Consider the following 27,461-nt stretch of genomic DNA (forward strand, 5'->3'; position numbering starts at 1 on the left):
CTTGCCCGCAACATAAATTTAGAGTGCGGGCTGCCGAGGGCTGGAGGGTGCCGCCCCGCCTTCTGCCGGGCCTGGTCGGCCGCCATGAACGTGCGCGGGCTCCACGGCGTGCCCAAGGAGCTCCTGATCAAACCGACGGTCAAGGAGTCCCAGGATGGCCGCGCGTCGGCGCGCAAGCTCGGCGCCATGGACAAGGACGCGAACGTGCGCGGCCAGCTCCTCAACGCCTACGACGACCCGAGCGGCGCGCTGAGCAACGTGGTCCGCTACTCGCGGGAGCAGGCCTTCGTCAAGGTCCGCCGCGCGACGGACCGCCACTACCGCAAGCTCCTCTCCGCGGGCCGCTTGTTCGAGGCGAAATTCGCGCCCGGCGCGCAGCTCGGCTTCCGGCTCCACATCGCGGCCTACTCCAAGGACAAGGCCGTGCGGGAGGTCCTCGAGATCGAGGAGACCTACGAGGACTGCCCCTTCTGGCCCGACAAGCTCCAGCCGACGGACGAGCTCGTGGCCGTGAACGGGAAATTGGTCGTGGAAGCGTCGCGCGAGTCGTTCCCGGGCATCGTCGCGGAGGTCACGTCCGCGGCGCGGCCCATGGTGTTGACGTTTGCGTCGGGCCTCCACCGGGCCAAGGCCTTCTCGGAGCAGCAGCGGCGCCGCGCGGCGGGCGGCGGCGCGCGGCCCGTCGAGGCCGTCGACGCGGAGAACGACGACGAGGACCGCTTCGCCGCCGAGTACGACGCGGCGCAGCAGGACCGGGCGCGGAACCTCGAGGAGGCGCGGCGGCAGGGGATCCGCGACGGCGAGCGCGAGGTCGCGTGTTTACTGGACCAGGAGGCGTGCCCGTGCTTCCACTTCCACCTGGGCCTCGCGGCGAAGAAGTGCCCGGACTGCTGCGAGCCCGTGGACGCGCAGAAGGTGCTGGCGGAGGCGGAGATCCCGGGCTTCAAGCGCGTCCCGGGGCGCAAGGCGGACTGCGCCTACTCCAAGGGGCAGCTCGTCAAAGTCCGCGCGGGCTGCGCGAACCCTCGGTTGGGCTGGTACGGCGGCTACGTGCGGAGCCCGGCGTCGGTGGGCGTGCTTCCGATCGACCACGCGTCCATCGGCGTCGTCGTCGACGTCGACCTCACGGCCTACGAGTTCGCCGTCGTCAGCGTCTGCTTCGACTGGGTCGTGCGGGGCTTCAAGGTCGACGCGGCGGACCTCGAGGCCGCGCACCGCGGCGACGAGAAGGCCTACGACGGCCACTACGACTTGCAGGCCGCGTCCCTGGACGCCTTCGAGAAGGAGCGCCGGCGGCGGACGAGCTCCTTCGGCCACGTCGACCGCGCGTACATCTTCGTCAACGAGGACCTCGAGGACCACGTCCGCAACGTCGTGCGGCCGGCGAACGCGCGCCGGTCTATCGCCGCGATGGAGCTCGAGCGCGACGACGAGGACTCGCGGGGCGGCTCCATTATTGTGGCGCACGAGGCCGCCATGAAACGCAAACACCGCAAACCCATCGACATCCGCGAGCGCCAGACGGACTACCCCTGCAAGCCCCTCTACGAGGACGCGCCGACGGAGTCCGTGACGCCGGAGGCGTCCGAGCAGGACCCGCTGGACATCGTCGACGCGGGCGCCTTAATCGACTACGTCTTCGGCGAGATCGACGACACGATCAAGTTCGCCAAGGACGAGCTCTACGCCGACGAGGACGACGAGGAGGACGTCAAGGCGCCCCACATGACGGAGACGCTCTTCCCCGAGGACGGCTTGGAGAAGCACGTCTACGAGCTCGGCTACTTTCCCGGCGAGGACATCGGCAAGGACCGGCGGAACTCGTTCAACCCGCCGACGGCGTCCCAGTTCGGCAAGGCGAAGATCGAAAAACTCGACGACGTCAACCACGCGCGCCAGGCGCCCCACATCACGGAGGAGCTCTCCTACGTCTGCGCGGACCCGGAGTACGACGCGCGCTTCGCGGTCACGGGCTGGGACGGCGACATCACCGAGGCCATGTCGTTCCGCGTGCCCTTCGTCGAGGTCGACGTCGCGCTGCCGGACCTCCCGGACCGCATCGAGATCCCCCACTTCCGGCTGCCGGACGTGCCGAGCTTCATGCTCCACATGCCCAAGTTCGGCGTCCCGGACATCGACATCCCCGATCTCCCGATCCCCCACATCCCCGGCGTCGACATCCACGACTTCGACATGCTGCCCGAGGTCGAGAAGCCCAAGTTCAAGATCCCCAAGGGGCCGGCGATCCCCCACGACCGCGACTTCTGGGACCCGACCATGGTCGAGAACCGCATGCGCCGGGCCAAGGAGGCGTCGTTCCGGGCGGCCACGTCCGTGCGCAACATCAAGCTGCGGCGCAAGAAGCCCGACGGCGGCGAAACGCAGGAGGAGTTCGCCGCGCCGCCCGTGGCGACGATGCACGACGAGGAGGACTACGAGCACTCGTTCCACCGCGCCGGCGCCGACGTCGCGGGGCTGGGCGACATGCACGGCTACGCGGACGAGCCCCGGACCGTGCCCGACGGCTTCGCCGAGGCCAAGGACGACTTCGCGCCGGACATCGACGACTTCCAGTTCCAGTCCGCCTTCGCCAAGTCGCGGCAGCACAAGTACGCGGACTCCGCGGCCGACCGCGTCGCCGAGCTCCCGGGCCGCAAGCCGCCGCCGGTGTCGCTGTCCTCGGAGAGCTCCTTCCGCCGCGCGGACCTGAAGCACCGCGAGTTCTCCCAGGCCAAGAAGCGCGCGACGATGATGGCCTTCCCGGAGATGGAGTACCACCCGGAGGCCAAGGGCACCTACGGCGACGTCGTCGCCGGCGGGCCCCACTGACGCGGCCCGCGCCGACGCCCCGCCGCGCGCGCGACTCCCAACCCCCGGTCGGCGCCGCGACAAAAAACCTGTAACCTCTCTCTTTCGCCTAACATATCCCGCCGGCGGGATATGTTACGCCACGCGTGCGGGGCTTGCGTGCGCGGATGCCATGTTGCCGCCGGGTTGCAGTCGAGTTGCCGCGGGTTGAGGGCGAGAATTGAGCCGATGAGCTGTCGACAACTTCTCGCTTGCGCGTTAGCCTTCGCGCGCTGCGCGGCGCTCGTCGCGCCGCCCGGGCGGCATCGGACGCGCCCGACGACGACGCTCGTGAACGCCGCCTCCTTCGAGGACGCCGTGCGCGGCGCCCTCGGCGCGGACCCGGCGCACCTCGACGAGTTTTTGGCGCCCGGCGCGACCTGGCGGAACCCCCTCGGCGACTACGAGGGTGCCGGCGCCGTGCGCGGCCTCCTCGCCGACGCCGCGGGCTTCCTCGAGGCGCCGCGCTTCGACGTCTACGGCGAGGCCGCGCGCGGCGGCGAAACGCGCTACGAGTGGGTCGCGTCCGGCGGCTGGCCGGTGCAGTGGGCGCCGCGCGTCGTCCTCCACGGCGCGAGCGTCGTGTCGTGGGATAATGCGGGCCGGGCCGTCGACGTCGTCGACGAGTGGCGCGCGTCGCCGCAGAAATTGGTGACGGACCAGATCGCGCCCAAGTTCTGGGACGTCTACGACCTCTTCGCGACGCCGACGGCCGAGCGGCCCGGCGAGGAGACGCTGGACACCGTGAAGCTCGCGGGCGCGACGGCGCGCGTCGTGCGGACGCCGCCGCGGCTGGCCATGGTCGCGTCCGTCGTCGACGTGTCCAACTCGCGGAAGCAACGCGTCGCGTCCGCGCTGCCCGACTTCTGCTTCCGCGTCGACACGCGGAACCCGACGCGCGGCTCGACGACGACGGCGCCGCTGGCGATCAGCGTGGAAGCGCTCCCGAAAAGCGACGGCGAGACGACGGTCCGGCGGAAGGTGACTTGGCGGTGCCCGCTGCCGTCGCGCCTCGGCCTCGACCCGGCCGACCCGCGCCTGCCGCCCCTGGACGGCGAGCTGCTCGACCCGTCGCTATCGACGGGCGTCGCCGTGGACCCGTCGCTGGCCTACGTGCTCGAGCCGGAGCGCTACCTGCTGGCGGCGCCGTTCCGCGGCGACGTCCAGGATCCCGCCGTCGACGCGCTCCGCCGCGAGCTCGTCGCCGCGGCGGCGGCGAGCGGCCTCGTACCCAAGCCGGGGCCCAACGGCGGCGCCCCGCCCGCGCTGCTCCGCAAGTGGCAGGCGAAGCTCGGCTACACGGGCGACGGCGCCTGCGTCTACGCGGTCTACGCGAACACGCCGGCCTTCCTGCCCGTGGACCGCGACGACGTCGCCATCGAGATCGAGCGGCCATAACATCATACTATCTAGAACTCGACGGTGGCGAACGCGGGCGCCTCGTGCGCGACCCACGCGAGGAGCGCGGCGCGGTCGGGCCGGCCCCGGAACGCGGCGACCTTGGCGCCCCGCCGGAAGAGCTGGAACGACGGGAACGAGGGCACGTCGTGCGCGTCCGCCTAGGCATCGCATGCGTGGCGGCCGCGCGCGGGACGCGGGCGCGCGCGAGGTCCTCGTGCTCGACGCCGTCGCAGCGCGCGAACGTCAGCGTCGCGGTCCCCGCCGCCGCCGCGACGGCGGCGTACTCCGGCGCGAAGCGCTTGCAGTGCTGGCACCAGGGCGCGTAGAACATGACGACCGCCGCCGGCGCCCCGCCGACGACCGCGCTCCAGCTGTCGCGGTCCACCTCCTCGACGCCGCCGGCGGACCTGCGCGTGACCGGTGTGTGCGGCGCCATCGACGACGCCGAGACGCCGGCGACGCGCGTCGTCGACGCCGCGAAGGGGCCCGCGGCCGCCGGCCACGCGAGCAACGCGACCAACGCGAGGGCTGCCCGCATTCTCGCAAGCTCCATCGTTGTCACACCGGTGGCACGAAGTTGCTCAACGGTAGGCCTAACGGTCCTCTCTCGCGAGACGCGCGGGCCCTTAAGAAGACCGCGGCGCGGCGCCTCCCTACTGGGCGTCGGAGACGGTGCGCTGGAGCGTGGACCTGTCGGCGGCCTTGTTCCGCGCGACCTGCCAGATCTTGGCCGTGTGGTCGCGGCTCGCGGTCATGACGCAGGTGCCGTCGGAGGAGAAGGCGACGCAGGTGACGTGGTCCGTGTGGCCGTCGAGGGTGTGGATGCACTCGTCCGTGCGCCAGGAGTGCCAGAGCTTGGCCGTGTGGTCGAGGCTGCCCGTGACGACGACCTTGTCGTCCTTGGAGAACGCGCACGACGTCACGGTGCCCTGGTGGCCCTTGATCTCCTTCTGGAACTCGGCGCGCTCGGAGTCCCAGAGCCTAGCCGTCTGGTCCGTCGACGCCGTGACGATGCGCTTGCCGTCGTGGCTCCAGTCGCACTTGAGGATCCAGTCGCTGTGGCCCGTGAGCGTGCTCACGCACGCGCCCGTCGTCGCGTCCCAGATCTTCGCCGTCATGTCCAACGACCCCGTGACGACGCGCAGGCCGTCGGGGCTGAAGGCGCCGCTGGAGACCTTGTCCGTGTGGCCCTCGAGCTTGTGGAGGATTTCGCCCGTCGCGACGTCCCACAGGATCGCGGTCTGGTCGTCGGACGTCGTCATGAGCCGCTTGCCGTCGGGGCTGAAGTTGCAGCTCAGGCAGAAGGACTCGTGGCCGTCGAGCGTCTTGAGGAGCTCGCCACTGAAGGCGTCCCAGAGCTTGCACGTGTTGTCCGTCGAGCTGCTCGCGATGACGTCGCCCTTGTTCGACACCTTGCAGGCCGTCACGTAGGAGGCCTCCTCGATGTCGCGCACGAGCTTCCCGTTGCCCGTGTTCCAGAGCTTCACCGTCTTGTCGTCGCCGCCCGTGACGACGAGGGCGCCGTCGGCGCTGAAGGAGCAGCTGTGGATGCGCGCCGTGTGGCCCTCGAGCGTGAGCTTCAGCGAGATGCTGCCCTCGGCGTTCTTGCTCTTCCCGCTGCCCATGGTGGAGAGATCCGGCTGGCTGGGACGGGCGGCCGCCGCCGGGCGCGAGCAGCACCACCACCAACGCAACGAGCAGCGGGCGCGTGGCGGTCTGCAGTACGAACGGCGGGACCGGCGGCGGGAGCGGTCGCCTGGCTTTCAGCGCCGGCGGCTGGGCTGGAAGTTTCAGGAGCTCTATATAAACGTCAAGACTGGGATTTCAAGTTCATGGTGCACCTCGAGAAGAATACCATAACATGAAGCGGGCTACCCTCCTCTTCACCGGCGCCGCCGCCGAGTTCGCCGTCCTCCAGCCGCAGAAGTTCCAGCCGCTCATGGCGCGGCTCCCGACCGTCAACGGCTGGTCGGGCGAGCGCGCCTTCGCCTGGGCCGTCCGAGAGGCGCCCTTCGTCGAGGTCGCCGACGCCGACGTCGAGGCCGCGTACTACTTCCGCCTGAAGGTGATGCGCGAGCACACCATCGAGACGGGCTTCGACGCGGCGCCCTTCGCCTTCAGCGAGTGCCGCTACCCCACGACGGAGGCCGACCCGGCGAAGCCGCGGAACCCCTCGAACGGCACCGTGGGCTGCCTCTGGGGCGACGCGCAGGGCGTCATCAACGCCGCCTCGGGCCACCACCTCGCCGAGGCGCGCTGGCTGCGGAACGCGACGTACCACGACTCCTACCTGCGCTACTTCTTCGCGCGGCCCATGCGCTACGCGAACGGCACCGAGGCGACGACGACGCCGCCGCGGATTTACACGTCGTGGCAGACCATGGCGCTCCGCCGGTCCCTGGGCGTCGGCGGCGACCTGACGCTCGCCAGAGCTCTGCTGCCCTCGCTCGTCGCCAACGTCGAGGGCTGGGTGCGCGAGCACCGCTTCGACCGCTGCCCGACGGGCGCGTGCGACTGCGAGGCCGCGGACGAGGACCCCTTCGCGACGTGCAACCCGGGCGCCCCGCGATGCTTCCACATCGAGGACGGCTGGGACGCCATGGAGAACTCCGTGTCCGGCGGCGGCTGCCGGCCGACGATCTCGGGAGCCGTCTACGCGGAGGCGGCCGCGGTGTCGGACATCGCCGCGGCCGTCGGCGAGACGGACGTCTCCGAGACGATGGCGCGCGTCGCGGCGGACATCCGCGACATGTACCTCGCGACGTTCTGGAACGACAAGGGCTACTTCGCCGTGCTCAAGCTCAACAAGACGCAGTACGCCCGGGACGGTCACAGCTTCGACGGGACGCGGGACTCGACCGACTGGTACGACTACGACTGCGGCACGCTCGGGCCCGACGCGCAGCACAAGAACTGCAGCTCGGACCTCTGGCCCTGCGACGCGCTCGCCGACGCCGAGGAATTGCTGGGCCTCGGCAGCCCCTGGTTCTTCGGCGTCGTTCCCTACGACGAGACGGCGAAATACGAGGCCGCGTGGAAATCGCTGTCCGACGGCTTCGCGGGGCCCCACGGCCTCCGCACGGCCGCGCTGGACGTCCAGGGCCTCTGCCCGTTGGAGGCGTCGAAATACTCGGCGATGGTGAGCTGCGGGTGCTACAACTACTCGCATTCGGAATGCGCGTGGAACGCGCCGAGCTGGCCCTACGAGACGTCGCGCGTGTTGACGGCGATGTCGGATGTGCTCCACGGCGCGCGCGACGGGCGCTATTCGGCGGCGCAGGCGGCCGCGGTCGGTCGTACCGACTTCGAGGACCTCCTCGCCCAGTACGCGCGGCAGCACACGAAAGGCGCGGCGCCGAACGCGTCTTCGGAGTTGCCGTACCTCGGCGAGAACATCCACGCGGACGACGGCTACTGGATCGCGCGGTCCATGATGTACGGCGCCGTGCCCGGCGCGCAGGGGACGCCGCCGACGCCGGACCGGAACCGCAACGTCGACTACTTCCACAGCACGTTCGTCGACCTCGTCCTCGGCGGCCTGCTGGGCATCCGCGGCGCGCTCGAGGACCGTTTGGTGATCGCGCCGCTGACACAGTCCCGCTTTGCCGTCGACAACCTCAAGTACCACGGCCGCGACGTCGCGATCACCTTCGACCCGGACGGCGGGACCGTGTACGGGTGCCCGGGCCTCTGCGCCTACGTCGACGGGACGCTCGTCGCGTCCAACGCGTCGGCGCCGCTCAACCTGACGCTGGTCTAGATTCCTAGACGCCCCCGGGCGGCGCCGTGGGGATCTTCTTGTTGATCTCGAGGACGGCCTTGCAGCCCTTGAGCGCCTCCATCTTCGCGACCCAGGCCGCGACGTCGTCGGAGATGCCGCCGGGGAGCGTGCCGCCGTGGTGCTGCGTGAGGAGGAAGACGGCCTGCCAGAGCTGGAAGTGCGCGTAGTGCAGCGGCTGGTCCTCCTTCACCAGAGCGTCCAAATGCGCCATCCACTTTTGCGCGCGCGCGGGCTCGTCGACGCTGAACTTGAAGCCCTGGTCGAGAAAGTCGACGGCGTCGCAGGACATCTGGAGCGCGCGCGCCGCCGCCGCGGGCTCCGAGGGCGCGAGCCCGAGCTCGGCGCCGAGCGTCGCCATGATCGCCGCGCTCTGCGAGACCGCGGCGCCCGCGGGCGTCTCGACGATCGGACACGCGAAGATCGGCGGGCCGTTCCACTGCTTGTTGTCGACGAGCTCGTAGTCCGCGCCCGCGTGCTCGAGGATCGCGAGGATCCCGGGCAGGCGCCCGAGGAACCGCGAGCCCGCGGCCCAGTAGTAGACCTTATACGTGCCCGTAGGTACCTGCGCGCCGCGCGTCAAGAGCCGCCGGGCCATCTTGCCCATCGCCGGAGCGACGAGCGCCGCGCCCATCGCGCCCATGGCAATGAGCGACTCGCGCCGGGTGAGCGCCATTACGAAGGTGCGAGTACGGGCCTTTCAAAGTGCAATTGAACTGCAAGTGCACTTTTTGAATGCACTAAAAAATCTGGGGGCCATCTGGGGACCGCCGCCGAGAGCATGAGCGCCGCTCCCCCGTCGTCGCCGTCGGTCCGGGACGTCATGGGCGCGAAGAACGTCCCGGCGGAGCCCAGGCCCAAGTACGTCTGGCGCGGCCACCCGGGCTTCTTTGCCTGGACCCACGACGCGAAGACGAACAAGCTGATCATCCAGTGGCTCTGGCACGAGAGCGCCATGTCCTACAACATGTTCAACTGGATGCTGACCATGGCGCTCTACGAGGTCGCGGGCGTGGGGTGGGGCCTCGTGAGCCTGCGCCACTACAGCAAGGTCGCGGGCCCGGGCAGCAGCCGCCGCGTGAAGCAGCTCGGCTGGCCCGAGATGCCCGCGCTGACGACGGGCACGTCCATCATGGGCAGCGCGCTGTCGTTTTTGCTGGTGTTCCGCCTGTCGTGGTCCTTCGGCCGCTGGTGGGAGGCGCGGGGTTTGATCGGCACGGCGATGACGAAGATGCGGAACCTGGCGTCGATGATCACGGCGAACTCGGGCCAGCCCACGGCGGAGCAGGCCGACGCGCTCCTCGAGCTGCGGCTCGTATCCAAGCTCCACATCGCGACGATGGTCGACATCCTCGTGCAGGACCCGGCGGAGTCCGACGGCCAAAAAAAGATGCGGTCGAGCAAGAGCGTGCGGGCGCTGATCTTGGAGCTCTCGCCCAAGGAGGTGCGCGCGCTGGGCGAGGAGCGCGCGCGCCTGCTCGCGCGGAGCACGCGGCGCATCCTCGTCGTCCACTCCTGGCTCGCGCACGCGATCCGCACGTGCTGCGAGCTCCAGCTGCTGCGCGCGTTCGAGCAGGACTCGGCGCTGGACTGCCAGAACGAGCTGCTGCGCTGCTTCTACTCGTCGATGAAGATCAAGACGACGCCCATGCCCGGCGGCATCCGCGCGATCTCGCTCGTCGTGCGCTTCGCGTTCTGCGTGTGCCTCTTCCCGCAGTACATGGCCTACGCGTTCGTCATGAAGCTGTCGCCGGAGCAGCACGAGGTGCGTCTGGTGTGGGACAAGGGCGCGGACCTGTTCGTGACCTGGTTCATCGTGCTGACGGGTTTGATGATCGCGTTCTTCTCCGTGATCCACATCGTGGCTTTGGAGCTCGACGACCCCTACGGCGTCGACGGGAGCGACCTGCCCATGGAGAAGATGCGCCTGGGGCTCTGGAAGGATCTGGACGCGGTCAACGAGATGTACGAGGACAACAACAAGCTCGGCGGCGGCGAGGGGCTCAAGGCGTTCGCGTCGGGGTCGCGGATCCACCACAAGATGGCCAAGCTCGCGGCGAAGCACAAGAAGCAGTCGTCGTTCCGCGCGCACCCGGGGTCCCACCTCCTCCACGAGGCGCTCCACGCCGAGGGCGTCGCGAAGCGCAAGGTCGGCGTCGGCCTCCACGAGATCAAGGCCGACGTCGTCCAGTTCGGCGACGGCCTCGTGCACGAGCGCGTGCGCCGCCAGAACTCCTACGCGGCGGCCGTCGTCGACGAGGACGACGTCGAGGAGGAGGAGGACCTCCTCGAGGAGACGCTGGAGCTCGCCATGGACGAGGACGAGGGCGACGACGCGCCGGCCGTCGAGGACGTCGCCGCGGAGTCGGACGACGCGTTCCGCGCGAGCGCGGCCGCGGAGCTCGTCGAGCAGGTCTGCATCGGCGACCAGGCCGACGAGGCCGCCGCCGAGGAGAAGGACCACTTCGACGACTCCGGCGACGAGCCCCAGCACGACACGATGACCGCCGCGGAGAAGCAGCTCGAGGAGGCGCGGAAGAAGCTCGAGGCCGCCAAGGCCAAGGCCGCGTCGCCGACGAAGCTCGACGCCTGACTTCGACGCGGCCCTTTCCCCCGCCCCTACATTCTGTTTTTTTTTGAAGTTGGAGGGCGTCTTCGAGAAGTTGGAGTTGCCTCTCGTTCGTGAAGATGCCGTCGCACGGTTTGGCGGTGGGTCGAGGGGCTGCCCCGGTCGACCGTCATGGGCGCCGCCGCGTCGGCCAGCCAGGCGAAGCGGATCGACGCGGCCGCCGCGAAGAAGCTCGCCGGCGAGCGCTTCGACGCCGCGGCCTTCGACGAGGCCGCCGCCGGCACGGGCGGCGTCAAAGTCGTGACGTTCCTCGTGCCCGTCAAGGGCAAGGCGGGCCTGGACTGGGGCATGGACTGCTGCGTGAGCCGCGTCGCGCCCAACGGCTACGCGGCGAAGAAGGGCATCCAGGTGGGCTGGCGCGTCTACGACATCGCGGGAACTGTCGTGAAGACGAAGAGCCAGATTGCGGACGCGATCTCGGCCGCGCGCGTCAAGCAGAAGCACAACGCGTCGAAGCCCTTCAAGATCACGCTCCTCGCGCCCGCCGGCGACAAGCCCAAGGCGCCACCCGCCGAGGCGACGAAGCCCGAGACGCAGCCCGCGGCGGAGCCGGCCGTCGAGCCCGCGGCCGCGGCCGCCGCGGAGCAGCCCGCGGTCGAGCCCGCGACCACCGCGGAGACGACCGAGCCCGCGACCACGACGGAGCAGCCGGCGGAACCCGCGACCACGACGGAGCAGCCGGCCGAGCCCGCGACCACGACGGAGCAGCCGGCCGCGCCCGCGACACCGGCCGAGCCCGCGCCCGCGACCACGACGGAGCAGCCGGCCGCGCCCGCGACACCGGCGGAGCCCGCGCCCGCGACCGAGCCCGTCGCGGCCGCGTAAGCGGAGTCGCAGTGTTACGACGGGCGCGGGGGAGCTTGAGCTTGGGGGGGAGGGATGCCCTCTTGGAGCTTCGGGGGGAGACTCACGCGGACTTGAAGGTGGAGCCGAGCGCGGCGCGGATGTAGGCGACCTTCACCGTGAAGAAGGAGTAGAACGCGTCGGCCTTGGCGCCGACGAAGGCCCAGACCGCGGCCCAGACGGGCGCCGCGGGCGCCGCGACGACGCCGGGCGCCTTGGGCTTGATCGCGCTCTTGGCGACCTCGGCGCGCGCCTTCGCGACCTTGGCGTCCTCGGCGGCCCGGGCGCGGCCCGCGGCGCCGGCGAGCTTCGCCTCGAGGGCGTCGCGCTTCGCGGCCGCGACGGCGTCGCGCTTCGCCGCGGCCTTGACCGCGGCCGCGCGGTCCTTGGCCGCGTTCGCGACCTTGTCCTGCGTCGCCGCCTCCGCGCGCGCGAGCGCCGCGCGGTACTTGGCCTCGGACTCGGCGGCGCGCGCCGCGAAGGCCGCGGCCGCGCGCGCCTTGACGTCCGGGCTCGCGAAGCCCTTGGCCTTCTCGACCTTGAGCGCGACGGCCTCGGCGCGCCGCGCCTCGGCCTTCTCCATCTTCCGCGCGCGCGCGCCCTCGGCCTTCTCCTTGAGCGCCGCCTTGGACGCCTTGGCCGCCGCGCCCCGCTCCACGGCCTTGGCCGCCATGGACCCGGCCTTCTGCTTCTTGAGAAAGGTCGCGAGGTTCGCCGACTGCTCGCCCTGGTCGAGCCGCGCCTCCATTTTGGCCTCCTTGCGCGCGCTCCCGTCGTCGACGGGCTTCCAGGGCGACTTCTTCGGCGTCTTCCGCGCGGACAGCGCCTCCTCGCGGCGCGCCGCCGCGGCCTTGAGCTTCGCGACGAGCGCCGCGGCGCTGTCGGGCGCCTCGACGTCGCCGCGCGGCTTCGCCGGCGTCTTCCGCGGCGTCGCGCGGGCGTTGAGCGCCTCCTCGCGGCGCGCGCTCGCCGCCTCGAGCTTCGCGCTCAGCGCCGCGGCCTTGTCCGCGGGCGTCGGCGCGTCCGGCTTCGCCGGCGTCTTCCGCGGCGTCTTCCGCGCGGACAGCGCCTCCTCGCGCCGCGCGCCCGCGGCCTCGAGCTTCGCGGCCAGCGCCGCGGCCTTGTCCGCGGCGTCGTCCTTGGCGGGCGACGGCTTCTTCTGCGGCGTCTTCCGCGCCTCGAGCATCTGCGACCGCCGCGCTTCCGCCGCGAGGAGCTTCATCGTCAGCTCGTCCGCCGAGTAGAGCTTCGGCGCGTTCTCCTTCGACGCCTCGAGGCGCTCCTTGACGGGGACCTGTGTTTGCGGGGTCGGGGAGCGGGGGGGCGGAAGCGACCGAGCGGTGCGCGTGTGGGAACGGACGCCGCGGGGGAACCGAGCTCTTCTTCTTCAGGCGGCGCTTGAGCTTCCCGAGGAAGCCCTTCTGCGGTTCCGGCGACATGAAGAGCGCGCGCGACGAGTTGTTCGACGACGCCAGGGGCGCCGTCGACGGGGAGGGCGCCACGGCGGGCGCCGGCGGCGCCGTGGGGGACGGGCTCATGACCTCGGCCATCGTGCCTACGGCGAATCTGAGCTCGTGCGTCGTCGCGCGCGAAGGTTCTGAGTTCGTCGCGCGTTCGTCGTCTGTTGCGTCGATTTGCGCGCGGTTTTGATGTCGGGACGGTATGATGATCTCTTCGCGTCGACTAGGGGAAGAGCTAGGAGTTCAAAGCGCTCGATTAGGTCGCCCAGGTCGTATCAAAGGACACCGCACCATCGCGTCGATTTCCAACGAGCTCTAGGTTTACTAGGATAAGTTCAAGGTACGCGTTTATTGGAACATCTCGAGCTGCCAAAGCTGCCCCACACCGAGCCACAGCCAGCTCTGTTGCGTCGCGCCGCAGTCGATGGAGTCCAAGTCCGAGGGCAAGTACGACAGCGACGACGACGCCAAGGGCTCCGGCGGCGCCAAGGACGGCGGCGACGCCAAGGGCTCGTCGAGCGGCGGCGGCGCGCTCATCCGGCAGGTCTTCGACTACTACACGGACTCGAAGGACCTCGAGGACGAGGTGCGGCGCTTCGTCTTCGCGAACTGCAAGACGTTCGGCGCCGCGAACGGCGAGTACGAGCTGGAGCACACGGAGATCTACAACGATTTCAAGACCCTGCTGGAGAGAAAGCTCGAGGGCTTCATCGAGAGATGCGGCGCGTCCGTCGGCGACTTCTACGAGGCCGTCGCGGCCAACGAGGGCCGGGGCATGTACAGCGGGTCGAGCTTCGTCGCCGTGCTGACCGGCGCGACGAGCTTCGAGGTCTTCGCGGATCTGATGGTCGACGCGAAGAACGGCGAGTTCACCTGGGTCATGGAGTAGGGGGGTCGGTAAAAAAAGGACCGCGTCGGTCGGCGCTTTACGCACCCGTTACGGCGGCAGCGGCCCGAAGCGGCGGCGGTAGCGCTCGACCTCCGCGAGCGCGGCCTTGAGGTCGCCGTCGAGGCGCTCGTTCTCGCGGAGCGCCGCGGCGAGCGCGTCCTGGAGGTGGCGCGCGATGGAGTCGTTCTTCGCGCGCGGCGGGTCGTAGGCCGACGGCGACGGCTCCGCGTAGGCCGGCTCGTCGCCGCGCGGCGGCGTCGCCGCGGCGCGCGGCGACGGCGCGGCGCGCGGCCGGTGGGCCGGCTCGTCGCCCCGCGGCGACGGCGCGGCCCGCGCGTCGCTCCGCGGCGCCGGCCGGGCCTGGAGCCCGACGAAGGGCGCGCCCGGCGCGCCGTAGACGTCGTCGCGGCGCCGGAGCTGGTCGCGCGTCACGCCGTCGTCGCGGCGGAGGTTCGCGGGCGCGTCCTCGCGCGTGCTCCGGCCCGCGCGGCCGCCGTCGTAGCTGATGATGTCGCCGAGCTTGCTGCCGCGGCCGTTCGCCGACGGCCGGCGGCCGCGGCCCGTCGTCCGCGCGGGGCCGGCGCCGCCGTCGCGCGCGGACGGCAGGAAGCTCGACGCCTGGCGCAGGCGCTTCTCGTCCTCGCGCCGCTCGTCGTCGCGCTCCTTCTCGAGGCGCGCGGCCCGCGCCTCGCGGTCGCGGAGCACGAGCAGCTCGTGCTCGCGCCTCAGCGCGGCGCGCTGCTCCTCGGACCGGCCCTCGGGCCCGACGACCGAGACGCCCCCCGCGTGCGACCCCTGCGGCGTCGCGACGCGGACCTCGAAGGAGTCCTGCTTCTCGCGGCGGCCGCTCCGGGGCGCCGCGCGGTGCGGCGCCGCCGGCGCGGGGCCGTCGTCGCCGCCGAGGGGCAGCGCGGGCGGCCGCTGCGCCGCGGCGCGCTCCCACCACTCGAGCACCTCCTCCTCGCTCTCCGCGGTCGGACGCTCCCGGTCGCGGATGACCTGGGCGTTGTGCGACAGGACCTCCGTCTCCAACTGGCGCGCGTCGAAGTACTCGGCGTCGACGGAGGACCCGTAGGCGCGGGGCTGCATGTCGCCGCCGTGCGGGCCCACGCGCAGCGGCGACCCCGTCACCGGGTTGAGGTGCTCCATGGGTGAGACGATTGTGCCGGCAGTGGTGTTCGGTGCGGCCCGCGGCACTTCTAAGCGCCCATAAGCTGCCCACTTTGAAATTCGGCCTTGCAGGCAAACTTCCGGTGCAACTCAGGGCTGCCTCGCCGCTGATGGCGCGCCTCTGGCGCTGGCTCGCGGTCGTAGCGCTCGTGGGCGGGGCGGATCCCTACCTGCCCGACCTCGAGCGCGCGGCGGCGATGCAGAGCCAGGGCCGCATCGACGAGGCCGAAAAGGTCTACGCCGCCGTGCTCGAGCAGTCGCCGGACCACCCCGACGCGCTCCACCTGCTCGGGCTCGTCGTCTACGCGCGCCTCGACGCGGAGTGGTACGAGACGGGCGTCCGGCCCGACCCCGGCCACGTGGCACAGAGCGTCGCCCTCGTGCGGCGCGCCGTCGCTGGCAGGCCGAACGACTCGAACATCCTCACGAATTTCGGGGAGCTGCTGCGCTGGGCCGGCGACCACGCGGGCGCGCTGGAGATGCTGGGCCGGGCGACGGCGCTCGCGCCGGACAGCGTGGGCGCCTGGCGCAACGTCGCCGCCGTCCACTTTGAAGCGGAGAACTGGTGCGGCGTCGTCGACGCGAACGGGAGGGCGCTGCGAGCCATGGGCGTCGACCCCATGGGCGGCCGCGGCCCGCGCGCCGACGACGACGAGAATTTGGCGACGATGGAGAAGGTCGCGCGCATGGATTTAGGCGAGGCGCTGCGGCGGTGCCGGACGCTGGAGGAGGGCCTCGAGTTCTTCGAAGTATCGGTCGCCGCGTGGCCGGACGACCCGCGGCTGAACCTCGGCGCGGGCGTCAACGCGCAGCATCTCGGCTTGTTGGACGTCGCCGCGGGCTACTACGAGGTCGCGGCGCGCATCGCGGCGGACGGGCCCGTGAAGCGGCAGGCGCTCGTGAACCGCGCGGCGGTGGACCACGAGCGCGGCGCGATGGAACTGGCCATCGCGGGCTACCGGCGCGTGCTCGACGACTTCCCCGAGGACACGCAGGCCCTCAACAACCTCGGCGCGGCGCTCGTCACCATCGGCGAGCACGAGCAGGCCATGGCCGTGCTGGACAAGTGCCTCAAGATCGACGGCGACCAGCCCCAAGCCTTGACGAATCTCGCCATGCACCACGCCAACGAGGGCGCCGTCGACGAGGCGCGGGACTTGTTGCACCGGGCGCGGCGCCTGCTCCGCGCGCGCGCCGGCGGCAACGACAACCGGGGCACGAGCGACGGCGCGGGGCTTCTGGCGCGCGAGGTGACGATGATGCGCCCCATGGTCGAGGACGCGGGCCAGATGTACGCGGAGCGGCTGGCGTTCGCGGGCCGCGTGCTCGCGCTCCAGCACGCCTTGAAGGATCCCGTCGTGCGGCGGCGGTTGCGCATCGAGGATCCCGTGACGGAGGTCGAGCACGTGCATTTCTACGTGCCGTACTCGGGCCTCAACGACCGCCGCCTCCAGGAGGCCGTCTCCGACTGCTACCGCGCCATGATGAACCCGCAGCTCGACGGGCCCGCGGGGCCGTCCGTGTCGCCCCGGTTCTCCGGGTTCGCCGATCGCAAGGCGCGCGTCGGCTTCGTCTCGAAGTTCTTCGGCGAGCACGAGCCCCACGGCCTGCTCCTCGAGGGTTTGGTGACGCACCTGCCCCGGGACCTCTTCACGGTCGTCGTCTGCCCCGTGGCGTCGCCGGGCCGCAACGCGGCGAGCGAGCTGCTCGTGGCCGACGCGGACGAGCTCATCCCTTTGGGTTTCAATTACGCGCAGACGCGCCTGCTGCTGCTCGCCGCGAATCTGGACGTGCTCGTCTTCGCGGACATGCTCAGCGAGCCCATGACCTACTTCCTGGGTTTTAGTCGGTTCGCGCCCGTGCAGATCGCCTTCTGGGGCAACCCCATCACGACGGGCCGGCCGTCGGTGGATTTCTTCGTCTCCGCGGATCGCATGGAGCACCCGGAGCGGACGCGGCTCGCCGGCGACGCGGAGCCCTACACGGAGCAGGTCGTGCTGCTCGACGGCCAGGGCATCTGGTACCGGCGGCCGACGCTGCCCGCGGGCCTGCCGCTGCCGGGGCCCGGCGACCCCGCGCGCGCCGCGGCGTTGAGGGACGCGCGGGCCGCGCTCGGCATCGACGGCGCCGGCGTCCTGCTCCTCTGCCCCCAGTCCGTCTTCAAGCTCCACCCCTTTTTTGATGATGTTGTGCGGCGCATCCTCATCGAGGCGCCGGCGGCGACCGTGCTGTTCACGGAAGGCCGGCGGCCGCGGTGGACGGAGATGTTGAAAACGCGGCTCCAGAGGACGATGGGACCCCTGAGCGACCGCGTCGTCTTCCTGCCGCGCCAGAAGCCCGGCGACGACTACCTGCGCCTCCTGGGCCTCGCGGACGTCCTGCTCCACCCCTTCCCCTTCGGCGGGTCGCGGACGTCCGCGGACGGCCTCGCTTTGGGGGTTCCCGTGGTCACGAAGCCCACCGAGTACCTCCGCTGCCGCATGGCCGCGTCCTTCTACGCGTCCATGGGCCTGACGGGCGCCAACTGGACCCTCGTCGCCCACTCGACGGACGCCTACGTCGACTTTGTGGCGAAGCTCGCGAACGACGACGACCATCGCGCGGCGGTCGCCCACGCGGTGCGGAGCCGCCAGGACGTCATCTGGGAGGACGCGTCCGTCGTCGACGAGTGGGCCCAGCTCTTGGCGCGCGTCACGGGGCGCCGGCTGATCAAGGACCAGCGCCTCCACGAACGGCCGCCGTCGGCGACGGCCGTCGACGCGCACGACCTCGCCGTTGACGCGCGGCGCCTCTACGACGCGGGCCGCCTCGCCGAGTCCGCGGGGCTGTTGGAGACGCTCGTCCGCGCCTGCTACGAGGCCAAGGACGCCGTCCGCTGCCCCGACGAGGCCAAGGCGAAGAGCGATCTGGGGGCCGTCTACCAGCAGGCGGGCCGCTTCGCCGCCGCGGAGGCGGCGCTCCGCGCGTCCGTCGCCCTGAACCCGAACAACTCCATCGCCCTCAACAACCTCGCCGTCACCTACGTGTCCCTCGGGCGGCCCGAGGACGCCGAGCCCTACTACGCGGCCGCGCTCGAGACCGCGCGAAACGACGCGAGCCCGTACACCTACCCCTCGATGGGTGCACGCCGCGTCCGTTTTTTTTCCCGTTTTTTTCGCGACGCGAGAAGACTATTTCCCACACAGGTCGTTCCTAGCGACGGCGCTCTTCAACGCGGCGAACACCTTCCGCGACGCGGGCGACGCGCGCGGCGCCGCGAAGGTGCTCCGCGAGGGTTTGGGCGGCGCGTCGCCCGAGGCCGCGGCGCTCGGCCTCTTGGAACCGGCGAACCACCACCCAATAGACGGGGACCACGCCGTCGCGGCGACGCTCCGGGGCGACATGGTCGTGGCCGTGAACTCGCTGGTCGTGCTGGACACGCACCTGCTGGAGGGCGCGCGGCCGGGCACGTACGAGGCGACGCGCGGGCCGCCCTGGGGGCCGGGCGTCGAGGCGCCGCCGACGCTCGACGAGGTCTTCCCCCTGGGCGGCGACCGGCCGGGCTTCCATCTGGTCGTGCAGGTCTACGAGCCGTCGGACTATTTGCGGCGGCTCGACGTCGCGGTGGCGCTCGGCCGGAATCTGTGCGCGGCGCGCTTCGAGCGCGTCCACGCGCTCGTCGAGACGGACGCCGACGGCGCCTTCGCGCGGGCCGTGGCGCGGGCGAGCCCGTGTGCGGGGACGCTCGTCGTCGCGCCCCTGCGGCGGCGGCTGCGATTCTCGGACGCGTTCGACTACGCGGACGAGTTTTTAAAGGGCGAAGTGGTGGTCCTGGCGAACGCGGACATCTTCTTCGACGACGACTCGCTGCTGCGGCTCGGGGACCCGCGGACGCTGGACCTGGACCGGCGGGTGCTGGCGCTGCTGCGCTGGGAGTGGACCTGCGCCTTCGACGGCGACGCGGTCGAAACGCTCGAGGACCTGAACGGCCTCTTCTTCGCGGACGGGCGGCCCGGGGCCGACGACTGCGGCCTGCTGCGGCCCCGGGCCGACTCGCAGGACGCCTGGGTCTTCCGCGCGCCGCTCGACGGCGTCGATCTGCCCGTGGAGCTCGGGCGGGGCAAGTGCGACAACCACGCGGCCGCGACGTTCGCGGACGCGGGCTACGCCGTCGCGAACCCGAGCCTCGCCATCCGGCCCTACCACGTCCAGAACTGCGCGAAGCGTGCGAACGCGACGGCGGCGCCGCCGAAGCTCCGGTCCTACACGTCGACGACGGAGGTCAAGGGGCGCGTGGCCTACGTGCCCCTGTCGGACGCGTGGCTGTTTTAAGCTTGTGTGGAGTGTAAGCTTATGGGGTGTTGGAAGGAGAGGCCTAGCCGAAGACCTGGACCGTCGCCGTGATCTCCGCGCGGCAGATCGGGCAGCGCGAGCCGGAGGCGGAGAGGTGCGTGGAGGCGCACGACGCGCAGACGCACTTGTGGCCGCACGGGAAGCAGAGGTGCGTCCGCGACGCGTCGGCGAAGCAGATGGCGCACTCGTCTTCCTCTTTCGGCTCCTGGGGCGGCTCGGGCTGCTTCGCGCGCGCGCGCTTCTTGGGCGGCGGGGCGGCCGGGCGCTTCTGCTTGGGCGGCGCCGCTGCCGCGCGTTTCTTCTTGGGCTGCGCGGCGGCCGCGCGTTTCTGCGAGGGCTTCGCGGCGATCTCGGGCTTCTTGGCGCGCGCCGCGACGAGCGCTTTGACGTCTGAGGCGGAGTATGTCTTGACGTTGCAGGTGTGGTGATTGCCACTCGTCGGCTTCCGGGCGAGCTCGAAGGGGAGGTCGTCGAAAGAATGGATGTTCAGCTGCGGATACCGCGCCATCGCCGTCGTCGCCGTGTAGCGCGCGCCACTCTCAACCTCGCGCCAGCGCGGGTCGACGGGTACCGGCTCGGCGAAGCGAGCGGCAAGCGCGTCGACGTCGGCCGCGGCAAAGGTCTTGACGTCGCGCGCGGCTTGACCGGCGCTCCCCGGCTTCCAGGCGATCTCGCTTGGCAGTCTCGCGAAGAACCTCGAATGATTGAGCTGTGGGTACCGCGCCATCGCCGTCATCGCCGTGTAGCGCGCGCCGCTCTCGACGTCGAGCCAGCGCGGGTCGGCGGGTTCCGGCGCGGCGAGGCGAGCAGCGGCAAGCGCGTCGACAGCGGCCGCGGCGTAGGTCTTGACGTCGCGCGCGGCTTGACCGGCGCTCCCCGGCTTCCTGGCGATCTGGAAGCGCAGGTCCTTGCATGAATCCTGCGTCAGCTGCGGGTACCGCACCACGGCCGTCGTCGCTGTGTAGCGCGCGCCGCTTTCGACCTCGCGCCAGCGCACCACCTTCGCCTCCATGCCGACGCGCGTCAAGGATTCGGATCACACCATACTCGGCCGCGACTCGAGGGCTGCCAAGTTGACTAGATCTACAACGTCGGCTTCGTACCTCGAAGCTGAAGAGATCGCAATGGTCGCCGTTCCGACTCTCGCGCGCCTCCTAGCGATCCTCGCATTTCACCACGCCACCGCACGCATCGGCAATCATGCGCGCCCGTTGCAACTCCGCGGCGGCGCCAAAAAACTCCGCGGCGGGAGCGAGGACGAGGCGCCGGCGCCGCGCAAGGTCGGGTGCCTCATCGTGGGCCTCGGCGGCAACAACGGCTGCACGGTCCTGGCGGGCCTCGTCGCGAACCGGCGGCGCCTCGCCTGGGAGGGCCAGAAGCGGCGCATCGACGCCGACTGGGGCGGCTGCCTCACGCAGCGGGGCGATCTGGCCGAAAAGATGGCGTCGTTCGAGCACGCGGCCGTCGGCGGCTGGGACGTGCGGCCGACGAAGCTCGGCGCGGCGCTCCTCGCGGCGCGCATCGTCGACACGGACCTCGCGCGTTTGGTCGAGGCGGAGCTCGACGCCGTGGAGGTCATGCCGGGCGTCTACGACGAGCGCTACGTCGGCGAGAGCCAACGGGCCACCGCGACGCACACGAAGCAGGGCCTCGCGACGGCCAAGGAGAAGGTCGACGCCCTGCGCGCCGACATCCGCCGCTTCAAGGAGGCCCACGGCGTCGACGGCCACTGCACGGTCATCTGGTCCGCGTCCGTCGAACCGCCTTCCTTGCTACCCGAGGCCGCGGTCGCGACGGCCGACGCGCTGCTGGACATGCTCGCGGGCCCCCTCGAGTACGACGCGCCGCCGTCCCTGCTCTACGCCGTCGCCGCGGCCCTCGAGGGCTGCTCCTTCGTCAACGGCGGCAGCCAGGACACGGTGTGCGACGGTCTGGCGGAGCTCTGCGAACGAAAGGGCGCGTACGCGCTCGGCACGGACTTCAAGGCGGGCCAGACCAAGTTCAAGACCTGCGCCGTCGAATATCTCGAGAACAACGGCTTCACGGTGAAGGTCGTTGCGTCGTCGAACCACCTGGGCAACAACGACATGCGGAACCTCGCGCTCGGGACTCCCACGCAAGCGCGGACGAACGCCGCGAAGCTGCGGGTCAAGTCGTCGATCTTCAAGCCGGGCGTCGACCACCACGTGAGCGTCCAGTATGCGCCCTTCATCGGCGACGAGAAGCGCGACTTCGTCGAGTACACGTCGGAGGCGTTCCTCGGGCAGCTGCACACGATGGCGACGTACACGCGCTGCTCCGACTCCGTGCTCTGCGCGCCGCTCCTCGTCGACGCGACGGTGCTCCTCGACTTCTTCGCGACGCACGCCGTGGCCCCGGCCGAGGTCGCGGAGGCGACGGCCTACCTGTTCAAGGTGCCCGAGGGCCGCGCGCGCGCCGACGCCCGAGGATTCCACGCGCAGCTCGACACGATGAAGCGCACCGTCGCCGCCGTCGAAGCAGCGGAGGAGGACGTCGAGGCCCTGGTCGAGGAAGTCGAGGCACTGGTCGTCGACACGGAAGAGAAGGTGGAAGACGAAGAGGCGCCGGCGGAAGAAGAAGCCGGGGAAACGCCGCCGCCGGAGCCCGAGGAAACGCCCCCTTCGAAGCCCGCCGTCGTCTGCTGCGGCCTCGCGTGCCTCGACCTGGAGCTCGGCGGCGCCAGCGACGGCGGCCGCGAGGCCATCAACGGCTTCGAGGCCGCGACGTCGCGCGCGGGCGGCTCCGCGCCGCAAGCGGCGTCCGCGCTCGCGGACCACGGCGTCGCCGCCGTCGCCGTCGCGCCCATCGCCGGCGACGCCCAGGGCGACGAGCTCGCGCGGTTACTGCTGGACAGGGGCGTGCGCGTCGACGCGCCGCCGCGCTTCGACGCCGCGCGGACGGGCCTCGCGGTCGTGCCCGTCTTTTCGGACGGCGGCCGGGGCTGCTACTTCGGCGCGGGCGCGAACGCCGATTTCGGCGGCGAGGACGTCGTCGAGGGCGTGGCGCGCCAGGTCGCGCGCGGCGGCGTGTTGGCGGTGCACGTCGGCTACCCGCACCTCCTGCCGCGGCTCCGGGGCGTCGGGCTGCGGGCCGCGCTCGCGCGCGTCCGCGAGCTCGCGCCGAAAGCATTGATCTCGCTAGACGTCAACGGCGTCGGGCCCCGGGACCGCCTGGGCGACGGCATCATCGACGACTGTTTGGGGTTGGTGGACGTGCTGCACGCGAACGCGGACGAAGCGGCGACGCTCGCGGGCGCGCCCGCCGGGACGCCGCCCGCGCGCCTCGCCTTCGCGCTCGCGTCGGCGGGGCCCGCGGCGGTGCTCGTGTCCAGCGGCGCCAAGGGGGCGGACCTGGCGCTCTGCCCCGACGCGGCGCGCCTCGCGGCGTCGAATTTGCCGACGAGCTGGAGGCCCGCGGCGACGGCCGCGCCCGCGCTGCCCGGGCCCGGCGCGCCCAACGCCAACGGCGCCGGCGACGCGCTCTGCGCGGGCTTCATCGCCGCCCTGGTCGCCGGCGACGGCGCCGTGACCCTCGACGACGCGCTGCGCTGCGCGACGGTCGTGGCGCACGCGCGCGTCTTCGCGCTGCCGCGGCGGCCGATCCCCGAGATCCTCGCGGCGCTAAGGGCTTAGCGCGCGGTGGCGGGCCCGCGGCAGACGGCGTCGGGTATCCTCGTGAAGCCCGCGGCGTAGGCCGGGGACGCGTCGTCGAGGCACAGGTCGAGCGCGTCCGCGTCGACGAACAACGGGTCCGCGGCGACGGTGGAGTGCGTGTCGAAGCCCGACGACGTCCAGACGGACCAGTTGCCGATGGTCGTGAGGCCGTCGTTGTGGAAGAAGAACTGGTCGCTGTTCTCGCCGTAGACGTAGTACGTGTTGCGGTCGACGACGGAGAAGAGCGTGTCGAGGTAGTCGTCCGCGTGCACGAGCGCGCGCGTGGGCGTCCGGCGGAAGGCGACGACGTTGCGCTCGAAGGTGTTGTTCATCCGGTCGCCATCCTCGGCCTCGGCGACGATCTGCGCCGCGCCGTCCTCGTACTTGACGTCGAGCGACTCGAAGAAGACGTTGTTGACGACCCGGTTCTCCCAGCCGAGGTGGAAGAAGATGCCCGCCGTGCCCGTCTCGGCGATGACGTTGTCGTGGACCGCGTAGCCCGACGCGTAGTTGTCCAGGTAGATGCCGTAGGACATGTACTTGGTCAGGAGCGCGCCCACGAGGTCGCCGCTCCCGTCGTCGGCCTCGGCGTAGGACGAGTAGACGCCGACGGCGTCGACGACGCGGTTGTGGGAGATGACGGACTCGGACGTGGGCGCGTCGCTGTAGGCGATGAGGCTGATGGCGCCGTAGTCCTTCGTCGCCGTGCCCGTCGTTGTGATGCGGTTGTGGCTGACCGTGTTGTTGCCCGAGTTCGCGCCCTCGATGTCCTGGGACCGGATGGCGACGCCCCAGCGCGACGACTCGCGGATGTCGTTGTCGAAGATGTAGGTGGAAACGCAGGAACAACAGAACACGCCCGAGCTCGACGCGAGCGTCTCGCCGACTCGTAAAATGGCGTTCGACGTGATCGAAACGCCCGAGGGCTGCGTCGTCGCGTTGCCGACGAGCATGACCGCCGTCTGGCCCAGGCTCGTGAAGGAATTGCCCGCGACGACGCCGCCCGACGCCGAGTCCGTGAACAGGACGCCGCCGCCGCCGAGCTCCGCGAAGTTGCAGTCCGCGACGGTGACGTCCCGCGCGCCCCGGACGCGCACGGCCGCGTCCTTGGGGATGCCCACGGACGAGACCATGACGTCGAAATCGTCCTGGAAGCCGAAGCTGTCGTAGTCCGCGTCCGCGAACGTCACGCCGCGGAACTCGACGCCGTCCGCGCCCGGCATGAGCTCGAAGAGCCCCGCGGCAAGGGGCACGACGACGTTCGACGGCGGCCCGTCGCCCTCGCGCGTCGCCACGTACAGCGCGTCGTTGGCCTCGTCGTGGTGCCACTCGCCGACCGCGTCCAAAGCAGCGGTGGCGGAGAACACGTAGAGCCGCGCGCCCGTTTTGAGCTTCGTGTCGTCGCCGTCGCAGCCCGAGTCCGCGGAGATGGACGGCAGGGGGCAGGAGAGCTGGAACCACGTCGACGACTCGAGCAGCGACGTCGTCCCGTTGCTCAAATCGACCTCGATCTCCGCGAGCCGCCGCCGGATCGCGTCCGCGGGCCGGCGCAGCGCGCCCTCGTAGTTGTTCCAGGACTCCGAGGGCCAGACCATGGCGCGGCCGCCGGTCCAGTCCGGCGCGTCGAGCCACGCCGGCAGGCCCGCTTCTTCCGCGCCCTCCGCGAAGGCCACGGTGAAGTACCACTCGTCGTCGAACTCGTAGGCGTCGCTGACGTAGAGGAACTGGGTCGCGTCGGCGTAGTCGTCCTTCTTGTTCGGGAAGCGCGCCGGCGTGCCCCGGACGCCGTCTATGGCCAGCGACCGGAAGCGGACGCGTTCTCTGGTTCGCAACTCCTCGCTCGACGCGGCGCTCCGCAGGTCGCAGGCGTAGCGGTCGACGCCATCCTTCTGCGTGCCCAGCCGCCGCCAGCAGCCGTCGGGCACGGCGGCGCCGCCGCTGAGGACCGTCGAGCCGTTGCCCTGGATGATGGTGCCCGCGTCCTCGGGGCCGAGGCGCTGGAGGCCGCCTGTGCGGAAGCTGCCGCTCGCGAGCTGGATGACGCCCGGGCCCTTGCCCCGCCGCAGCTCCAGGGCCTTCGCGAGCGTGCGCACGGGCGACGCCGACGTGCCCGCGGCGGCGTCGTCGCCGGTCGTGGAGACGAAGACGACGCCGGCCGTGGCGTCGAGGGATGTCACGCGGAGGCTCGAGGGTCGCGCGACGGCGGCGAAAACGACGACGGCGGCGAGGCACGCCGCGGCGACGACACGTCGCGGGCGGCGGGACTGTCCGATGGCCTCGTAGCCCGCCATAGCTGCCCCTCACCCAATTCACGGCAGGATCGGATTCTTTCCGGCAACATTGTGTCGTTGCAGTCGGTTTTTACGCCGCGCGCCGCCCGTCCGCGCCGCCTCTAGCTGTAGAGCGTGTCGACGCCGACGTTCGCCTCGACGAGGCCCTTCGGGTTCAGCCGGACGATCTCCGCGTTGAGGACCGTCGCGAAGACGAGCCAGGCGAGGTAGGGCAGCAGGAGCGCCTTCGCGCCGACGGCGCCGAAGGCCGGCAGCACGGCGACGAGCGACGCGACGAGGGCGACGTTGAGGCCCAGCGCCGCCTTGAACTGCTTGAGTTTGAAGAAGAGCGGCGCCCAGAGGAGGTTGCCGACGTAGTGCGCGACGGCGAGCTTCGGCAAGGCGTTCGCGGCCGCGGCCTTGTAGGCCGCGAAGCCGATGGTCGCGTAGAGCGTCGTCCAGACGGGCGCGAAGATGCCCTTGGGCGGCGTCCAGGACGGCAGGTTCAGCGTGCCGTCGCCGTACCACGTCTTGGTCGCCGCGACGACGAAGGGCGTGCCGAGGACGCCGCCGAGGCAGGCGCCGGCCACCCAGGCCGGCGCCGGCGCGACGGCGGCGACGACGGCGCGCCGCGGCGGGGCCTTGGCGTGGTGGCTGGTAGGGCGGAAGCTGCTTGCGGCAGCGAAGACGAGAGACAAGCAGAGGGAGCGTGCCATGCTCTCCGATTGCTTGCGGTGCATGATCGACTTCATCATCCGCGCGAACCGAAGTTTCCGTAGCTGCCCCGATGATGGAGCGCTGCTATCTCCTTCGATAGCGCCGCCAAACGCGGGCGCGCAATGCCGCGGCGGCGCGCGATCGGCGGCGCCGAGATCGCCAGCGTGCTCTGCTGCTTCGGCTGCCTCATGGTCCTGGCCAACGTCGCCTTCGCCACCCTCGAGGCCGCCGCGGCCTGCGACCGCGCCCGCGGCGACCTCGCCGCCGCCGACGCCGCGGACGCGAAGAAGCCGGAGCCCAGGCCCTTCTCCGTCGTCGCGCTCCAGCGGAGCGTGGTGCCGAGCCTCGCCGCCGAGGCCTGGGCCGCGTACGCGCCGCCGCCGACGGCGGCGCCGACGCCGCCGACGCCGCTGCTACCGGACGCGCGGCCCGTGAGCGAGCGAAGCGCCCGGGACGAGCGCACGTTCCTCATCCCGAGCTACCCGACGAGCGGCAGCGAGATGGTCCGCGGCTTCTTCTCCGAGGCCACGGGATTAGGCCAGGGCGAGGTCTACGGCCCGCAACCCGGCGCGAAGCTCCTCCGCTACGCGGCCGTCGGCCGCGCGGGCGCGAAGCTGCCCTTCTTCTACGACGAGACATACGGCCCGCCGGGGGCGGCGCCGACGCTGCTCAAGACCCACTTCCCGCTCCTCGTGGGCAAGCAGCGCGACCCCGACTTCTTCGGCGGCTCGGTCCTGAGGACGTACTTCCACGGCGTCGCGCTGCTCGCGCGCCACCCCGTCGACTGCGTCGTCGGCGAGCTCACGCGCTGGCCCTGCCAGCGCGCCGCGGACGCCGCGAAAGCCGCGCTCGACGCCGGCGCCGCGGACTACGACGACCGGCGCGCGGCCGTGAACTCGGAACGGGCCGCGTGCCGCGTCGAAGCGATCCGCGGCCTCTGCCGGCGCGTGAAGCCGCTGGGCCTCGACACGCTCGCGCGCCAGTGGGCCGACTTCTACGAGTACTGGCTCGCCGCGGCGGACGCGCAGGGCGTCCCGGTCCGTGTGGAAATCAACCGCCGGTTTGGCACGTCCCGACCAAACTTTGAAATTCTCTCGCTCGGTCACATCGAAGTCGATTTGGCTGATTTTTGGACGAATCGATTGCTCTCGTCGAGTCTTCGAAGCACGGCCGAAAAGCCCGGTCCAAACCATTCGATTAAGTGCACATTGAAGTCAGGTTGAAGATTTGAGTTCCACGCAGGTCCCGCTCCGCGTCGTCCGCTACGAGGACGCGGTCGGCGACCCCGCGGCGACGTTTTCCGACCTCCTCGCCTTCATGGGCGTCGCCGTCGACCGGCGGCGCCTCGCGGCCGCCGCGAAGATCCAGGTCGCCGCGCGGCCGCCGCCGAAGACGTTCGGCGACCGCCTCTCGGCCGTCTGCGCGACGGGCTGGACCGCCGCGCGGCCGGG

The 27,461-nt window shown here is 71.2% G+C and overlaps 5 protein-coding genes across 5 annotated transcripts; 2 read left to right on the forward strand and 3 right to left on the reverse strand.

Moving 5' to 3' along the window:
- Positions 1-84: 84 nt before the first annotated feature.
- On the forward strand, positions 85-2,829 carry AURANDRAFT_65174 (hypothetical protein; the record flags this gene model as incomplete). The annotated part of the gene is made up of 1 exon (XM_009039961.1): positions 85-2,829. One exon carries the CDS (start codon positions 85-87, stop codon positions 2,827-2,829), a length of 2,745 nt encoding a protein of 914 aa, XP_009038209.1.
- Positions 2,830-4,979: 2,150 nt separating this feature from the next.
- On the reverse strand, positions 4,980-5,834 carry AURANDRAFT_3445 (hypothetical protein; the record flags this gene model as incomplete). The annotated part of the gene is made up of 1 exon (XM_009039880.1): positions 4,980-5,834. A coding segment is annotated over one exon (855 nt), but the record flags the coding sequence as incomplete, so codon positions are not given.
- An 8,061-nt stretch (positions 5,835-13,895) lies between these two features.
- On the reverse strand, positions 13,896-14,996 carry AURANDRAFT_65176 (hypothetical protein; the record flags this gene model as incomplete). Its single annotated transcript, XM_009040076.1, has 1 exon — positions 13,896-14,996. The coding sequence occupies one exon, from the start codon at positions 14,994-14,996 to the stop codon at positions 13,896-13,898; it is 1,101 nt and encodes a 366-aa protein (XP_009038324.1).
- A 5,477-nt stretch (positions 14,997-20,473) lies between these two features.
- On the forward strand, positions 20,474-21,706 carry AURANDRAFT_28436 (hypothetical protein; the record flags this gene model as incomplete). Its single annotated transcript, XM_009039962.1, has 1 exon — positions 20,474-21,706. A coding segment is annotated over one exon (1,233 nt), but the record flags the coding sequence as incomplete, so codon positions are not given.
- Positions 21,707-25,460: 3,754 nt separating this feature from the next.
- On the reverse strand, positions 25,461-25,868 carry AURANDRAFT_16257 (hypothetical protein; the record flags this gene model as incomplete). Its single annotated transcript, XM_009040075.1, has 1 exon — positions 25,461-25,868. A coding segment is annotated over one exon (408 nt), but the record flags the coding sequence as incomplete, so codon positions are not given.
- Between the last annotated feature and the right edge of the window lie 1,593 nt (positions 25,869-27,461).

The sequence above is a fragment of the Aureococcus anophagefferens genome, assembly GCF_000186865.1.
Source record: "Aureococcus anophagefferens unplaced genomic scaffold AURANscaffold_13, whole genome shotgun sequence".
Lineage (NCBI taxonomy): Eukaryota > Pelagophyceae > Pelagomonadales > Pelagomonadaceae > Aureococcus > Aureococcus anophagefferens.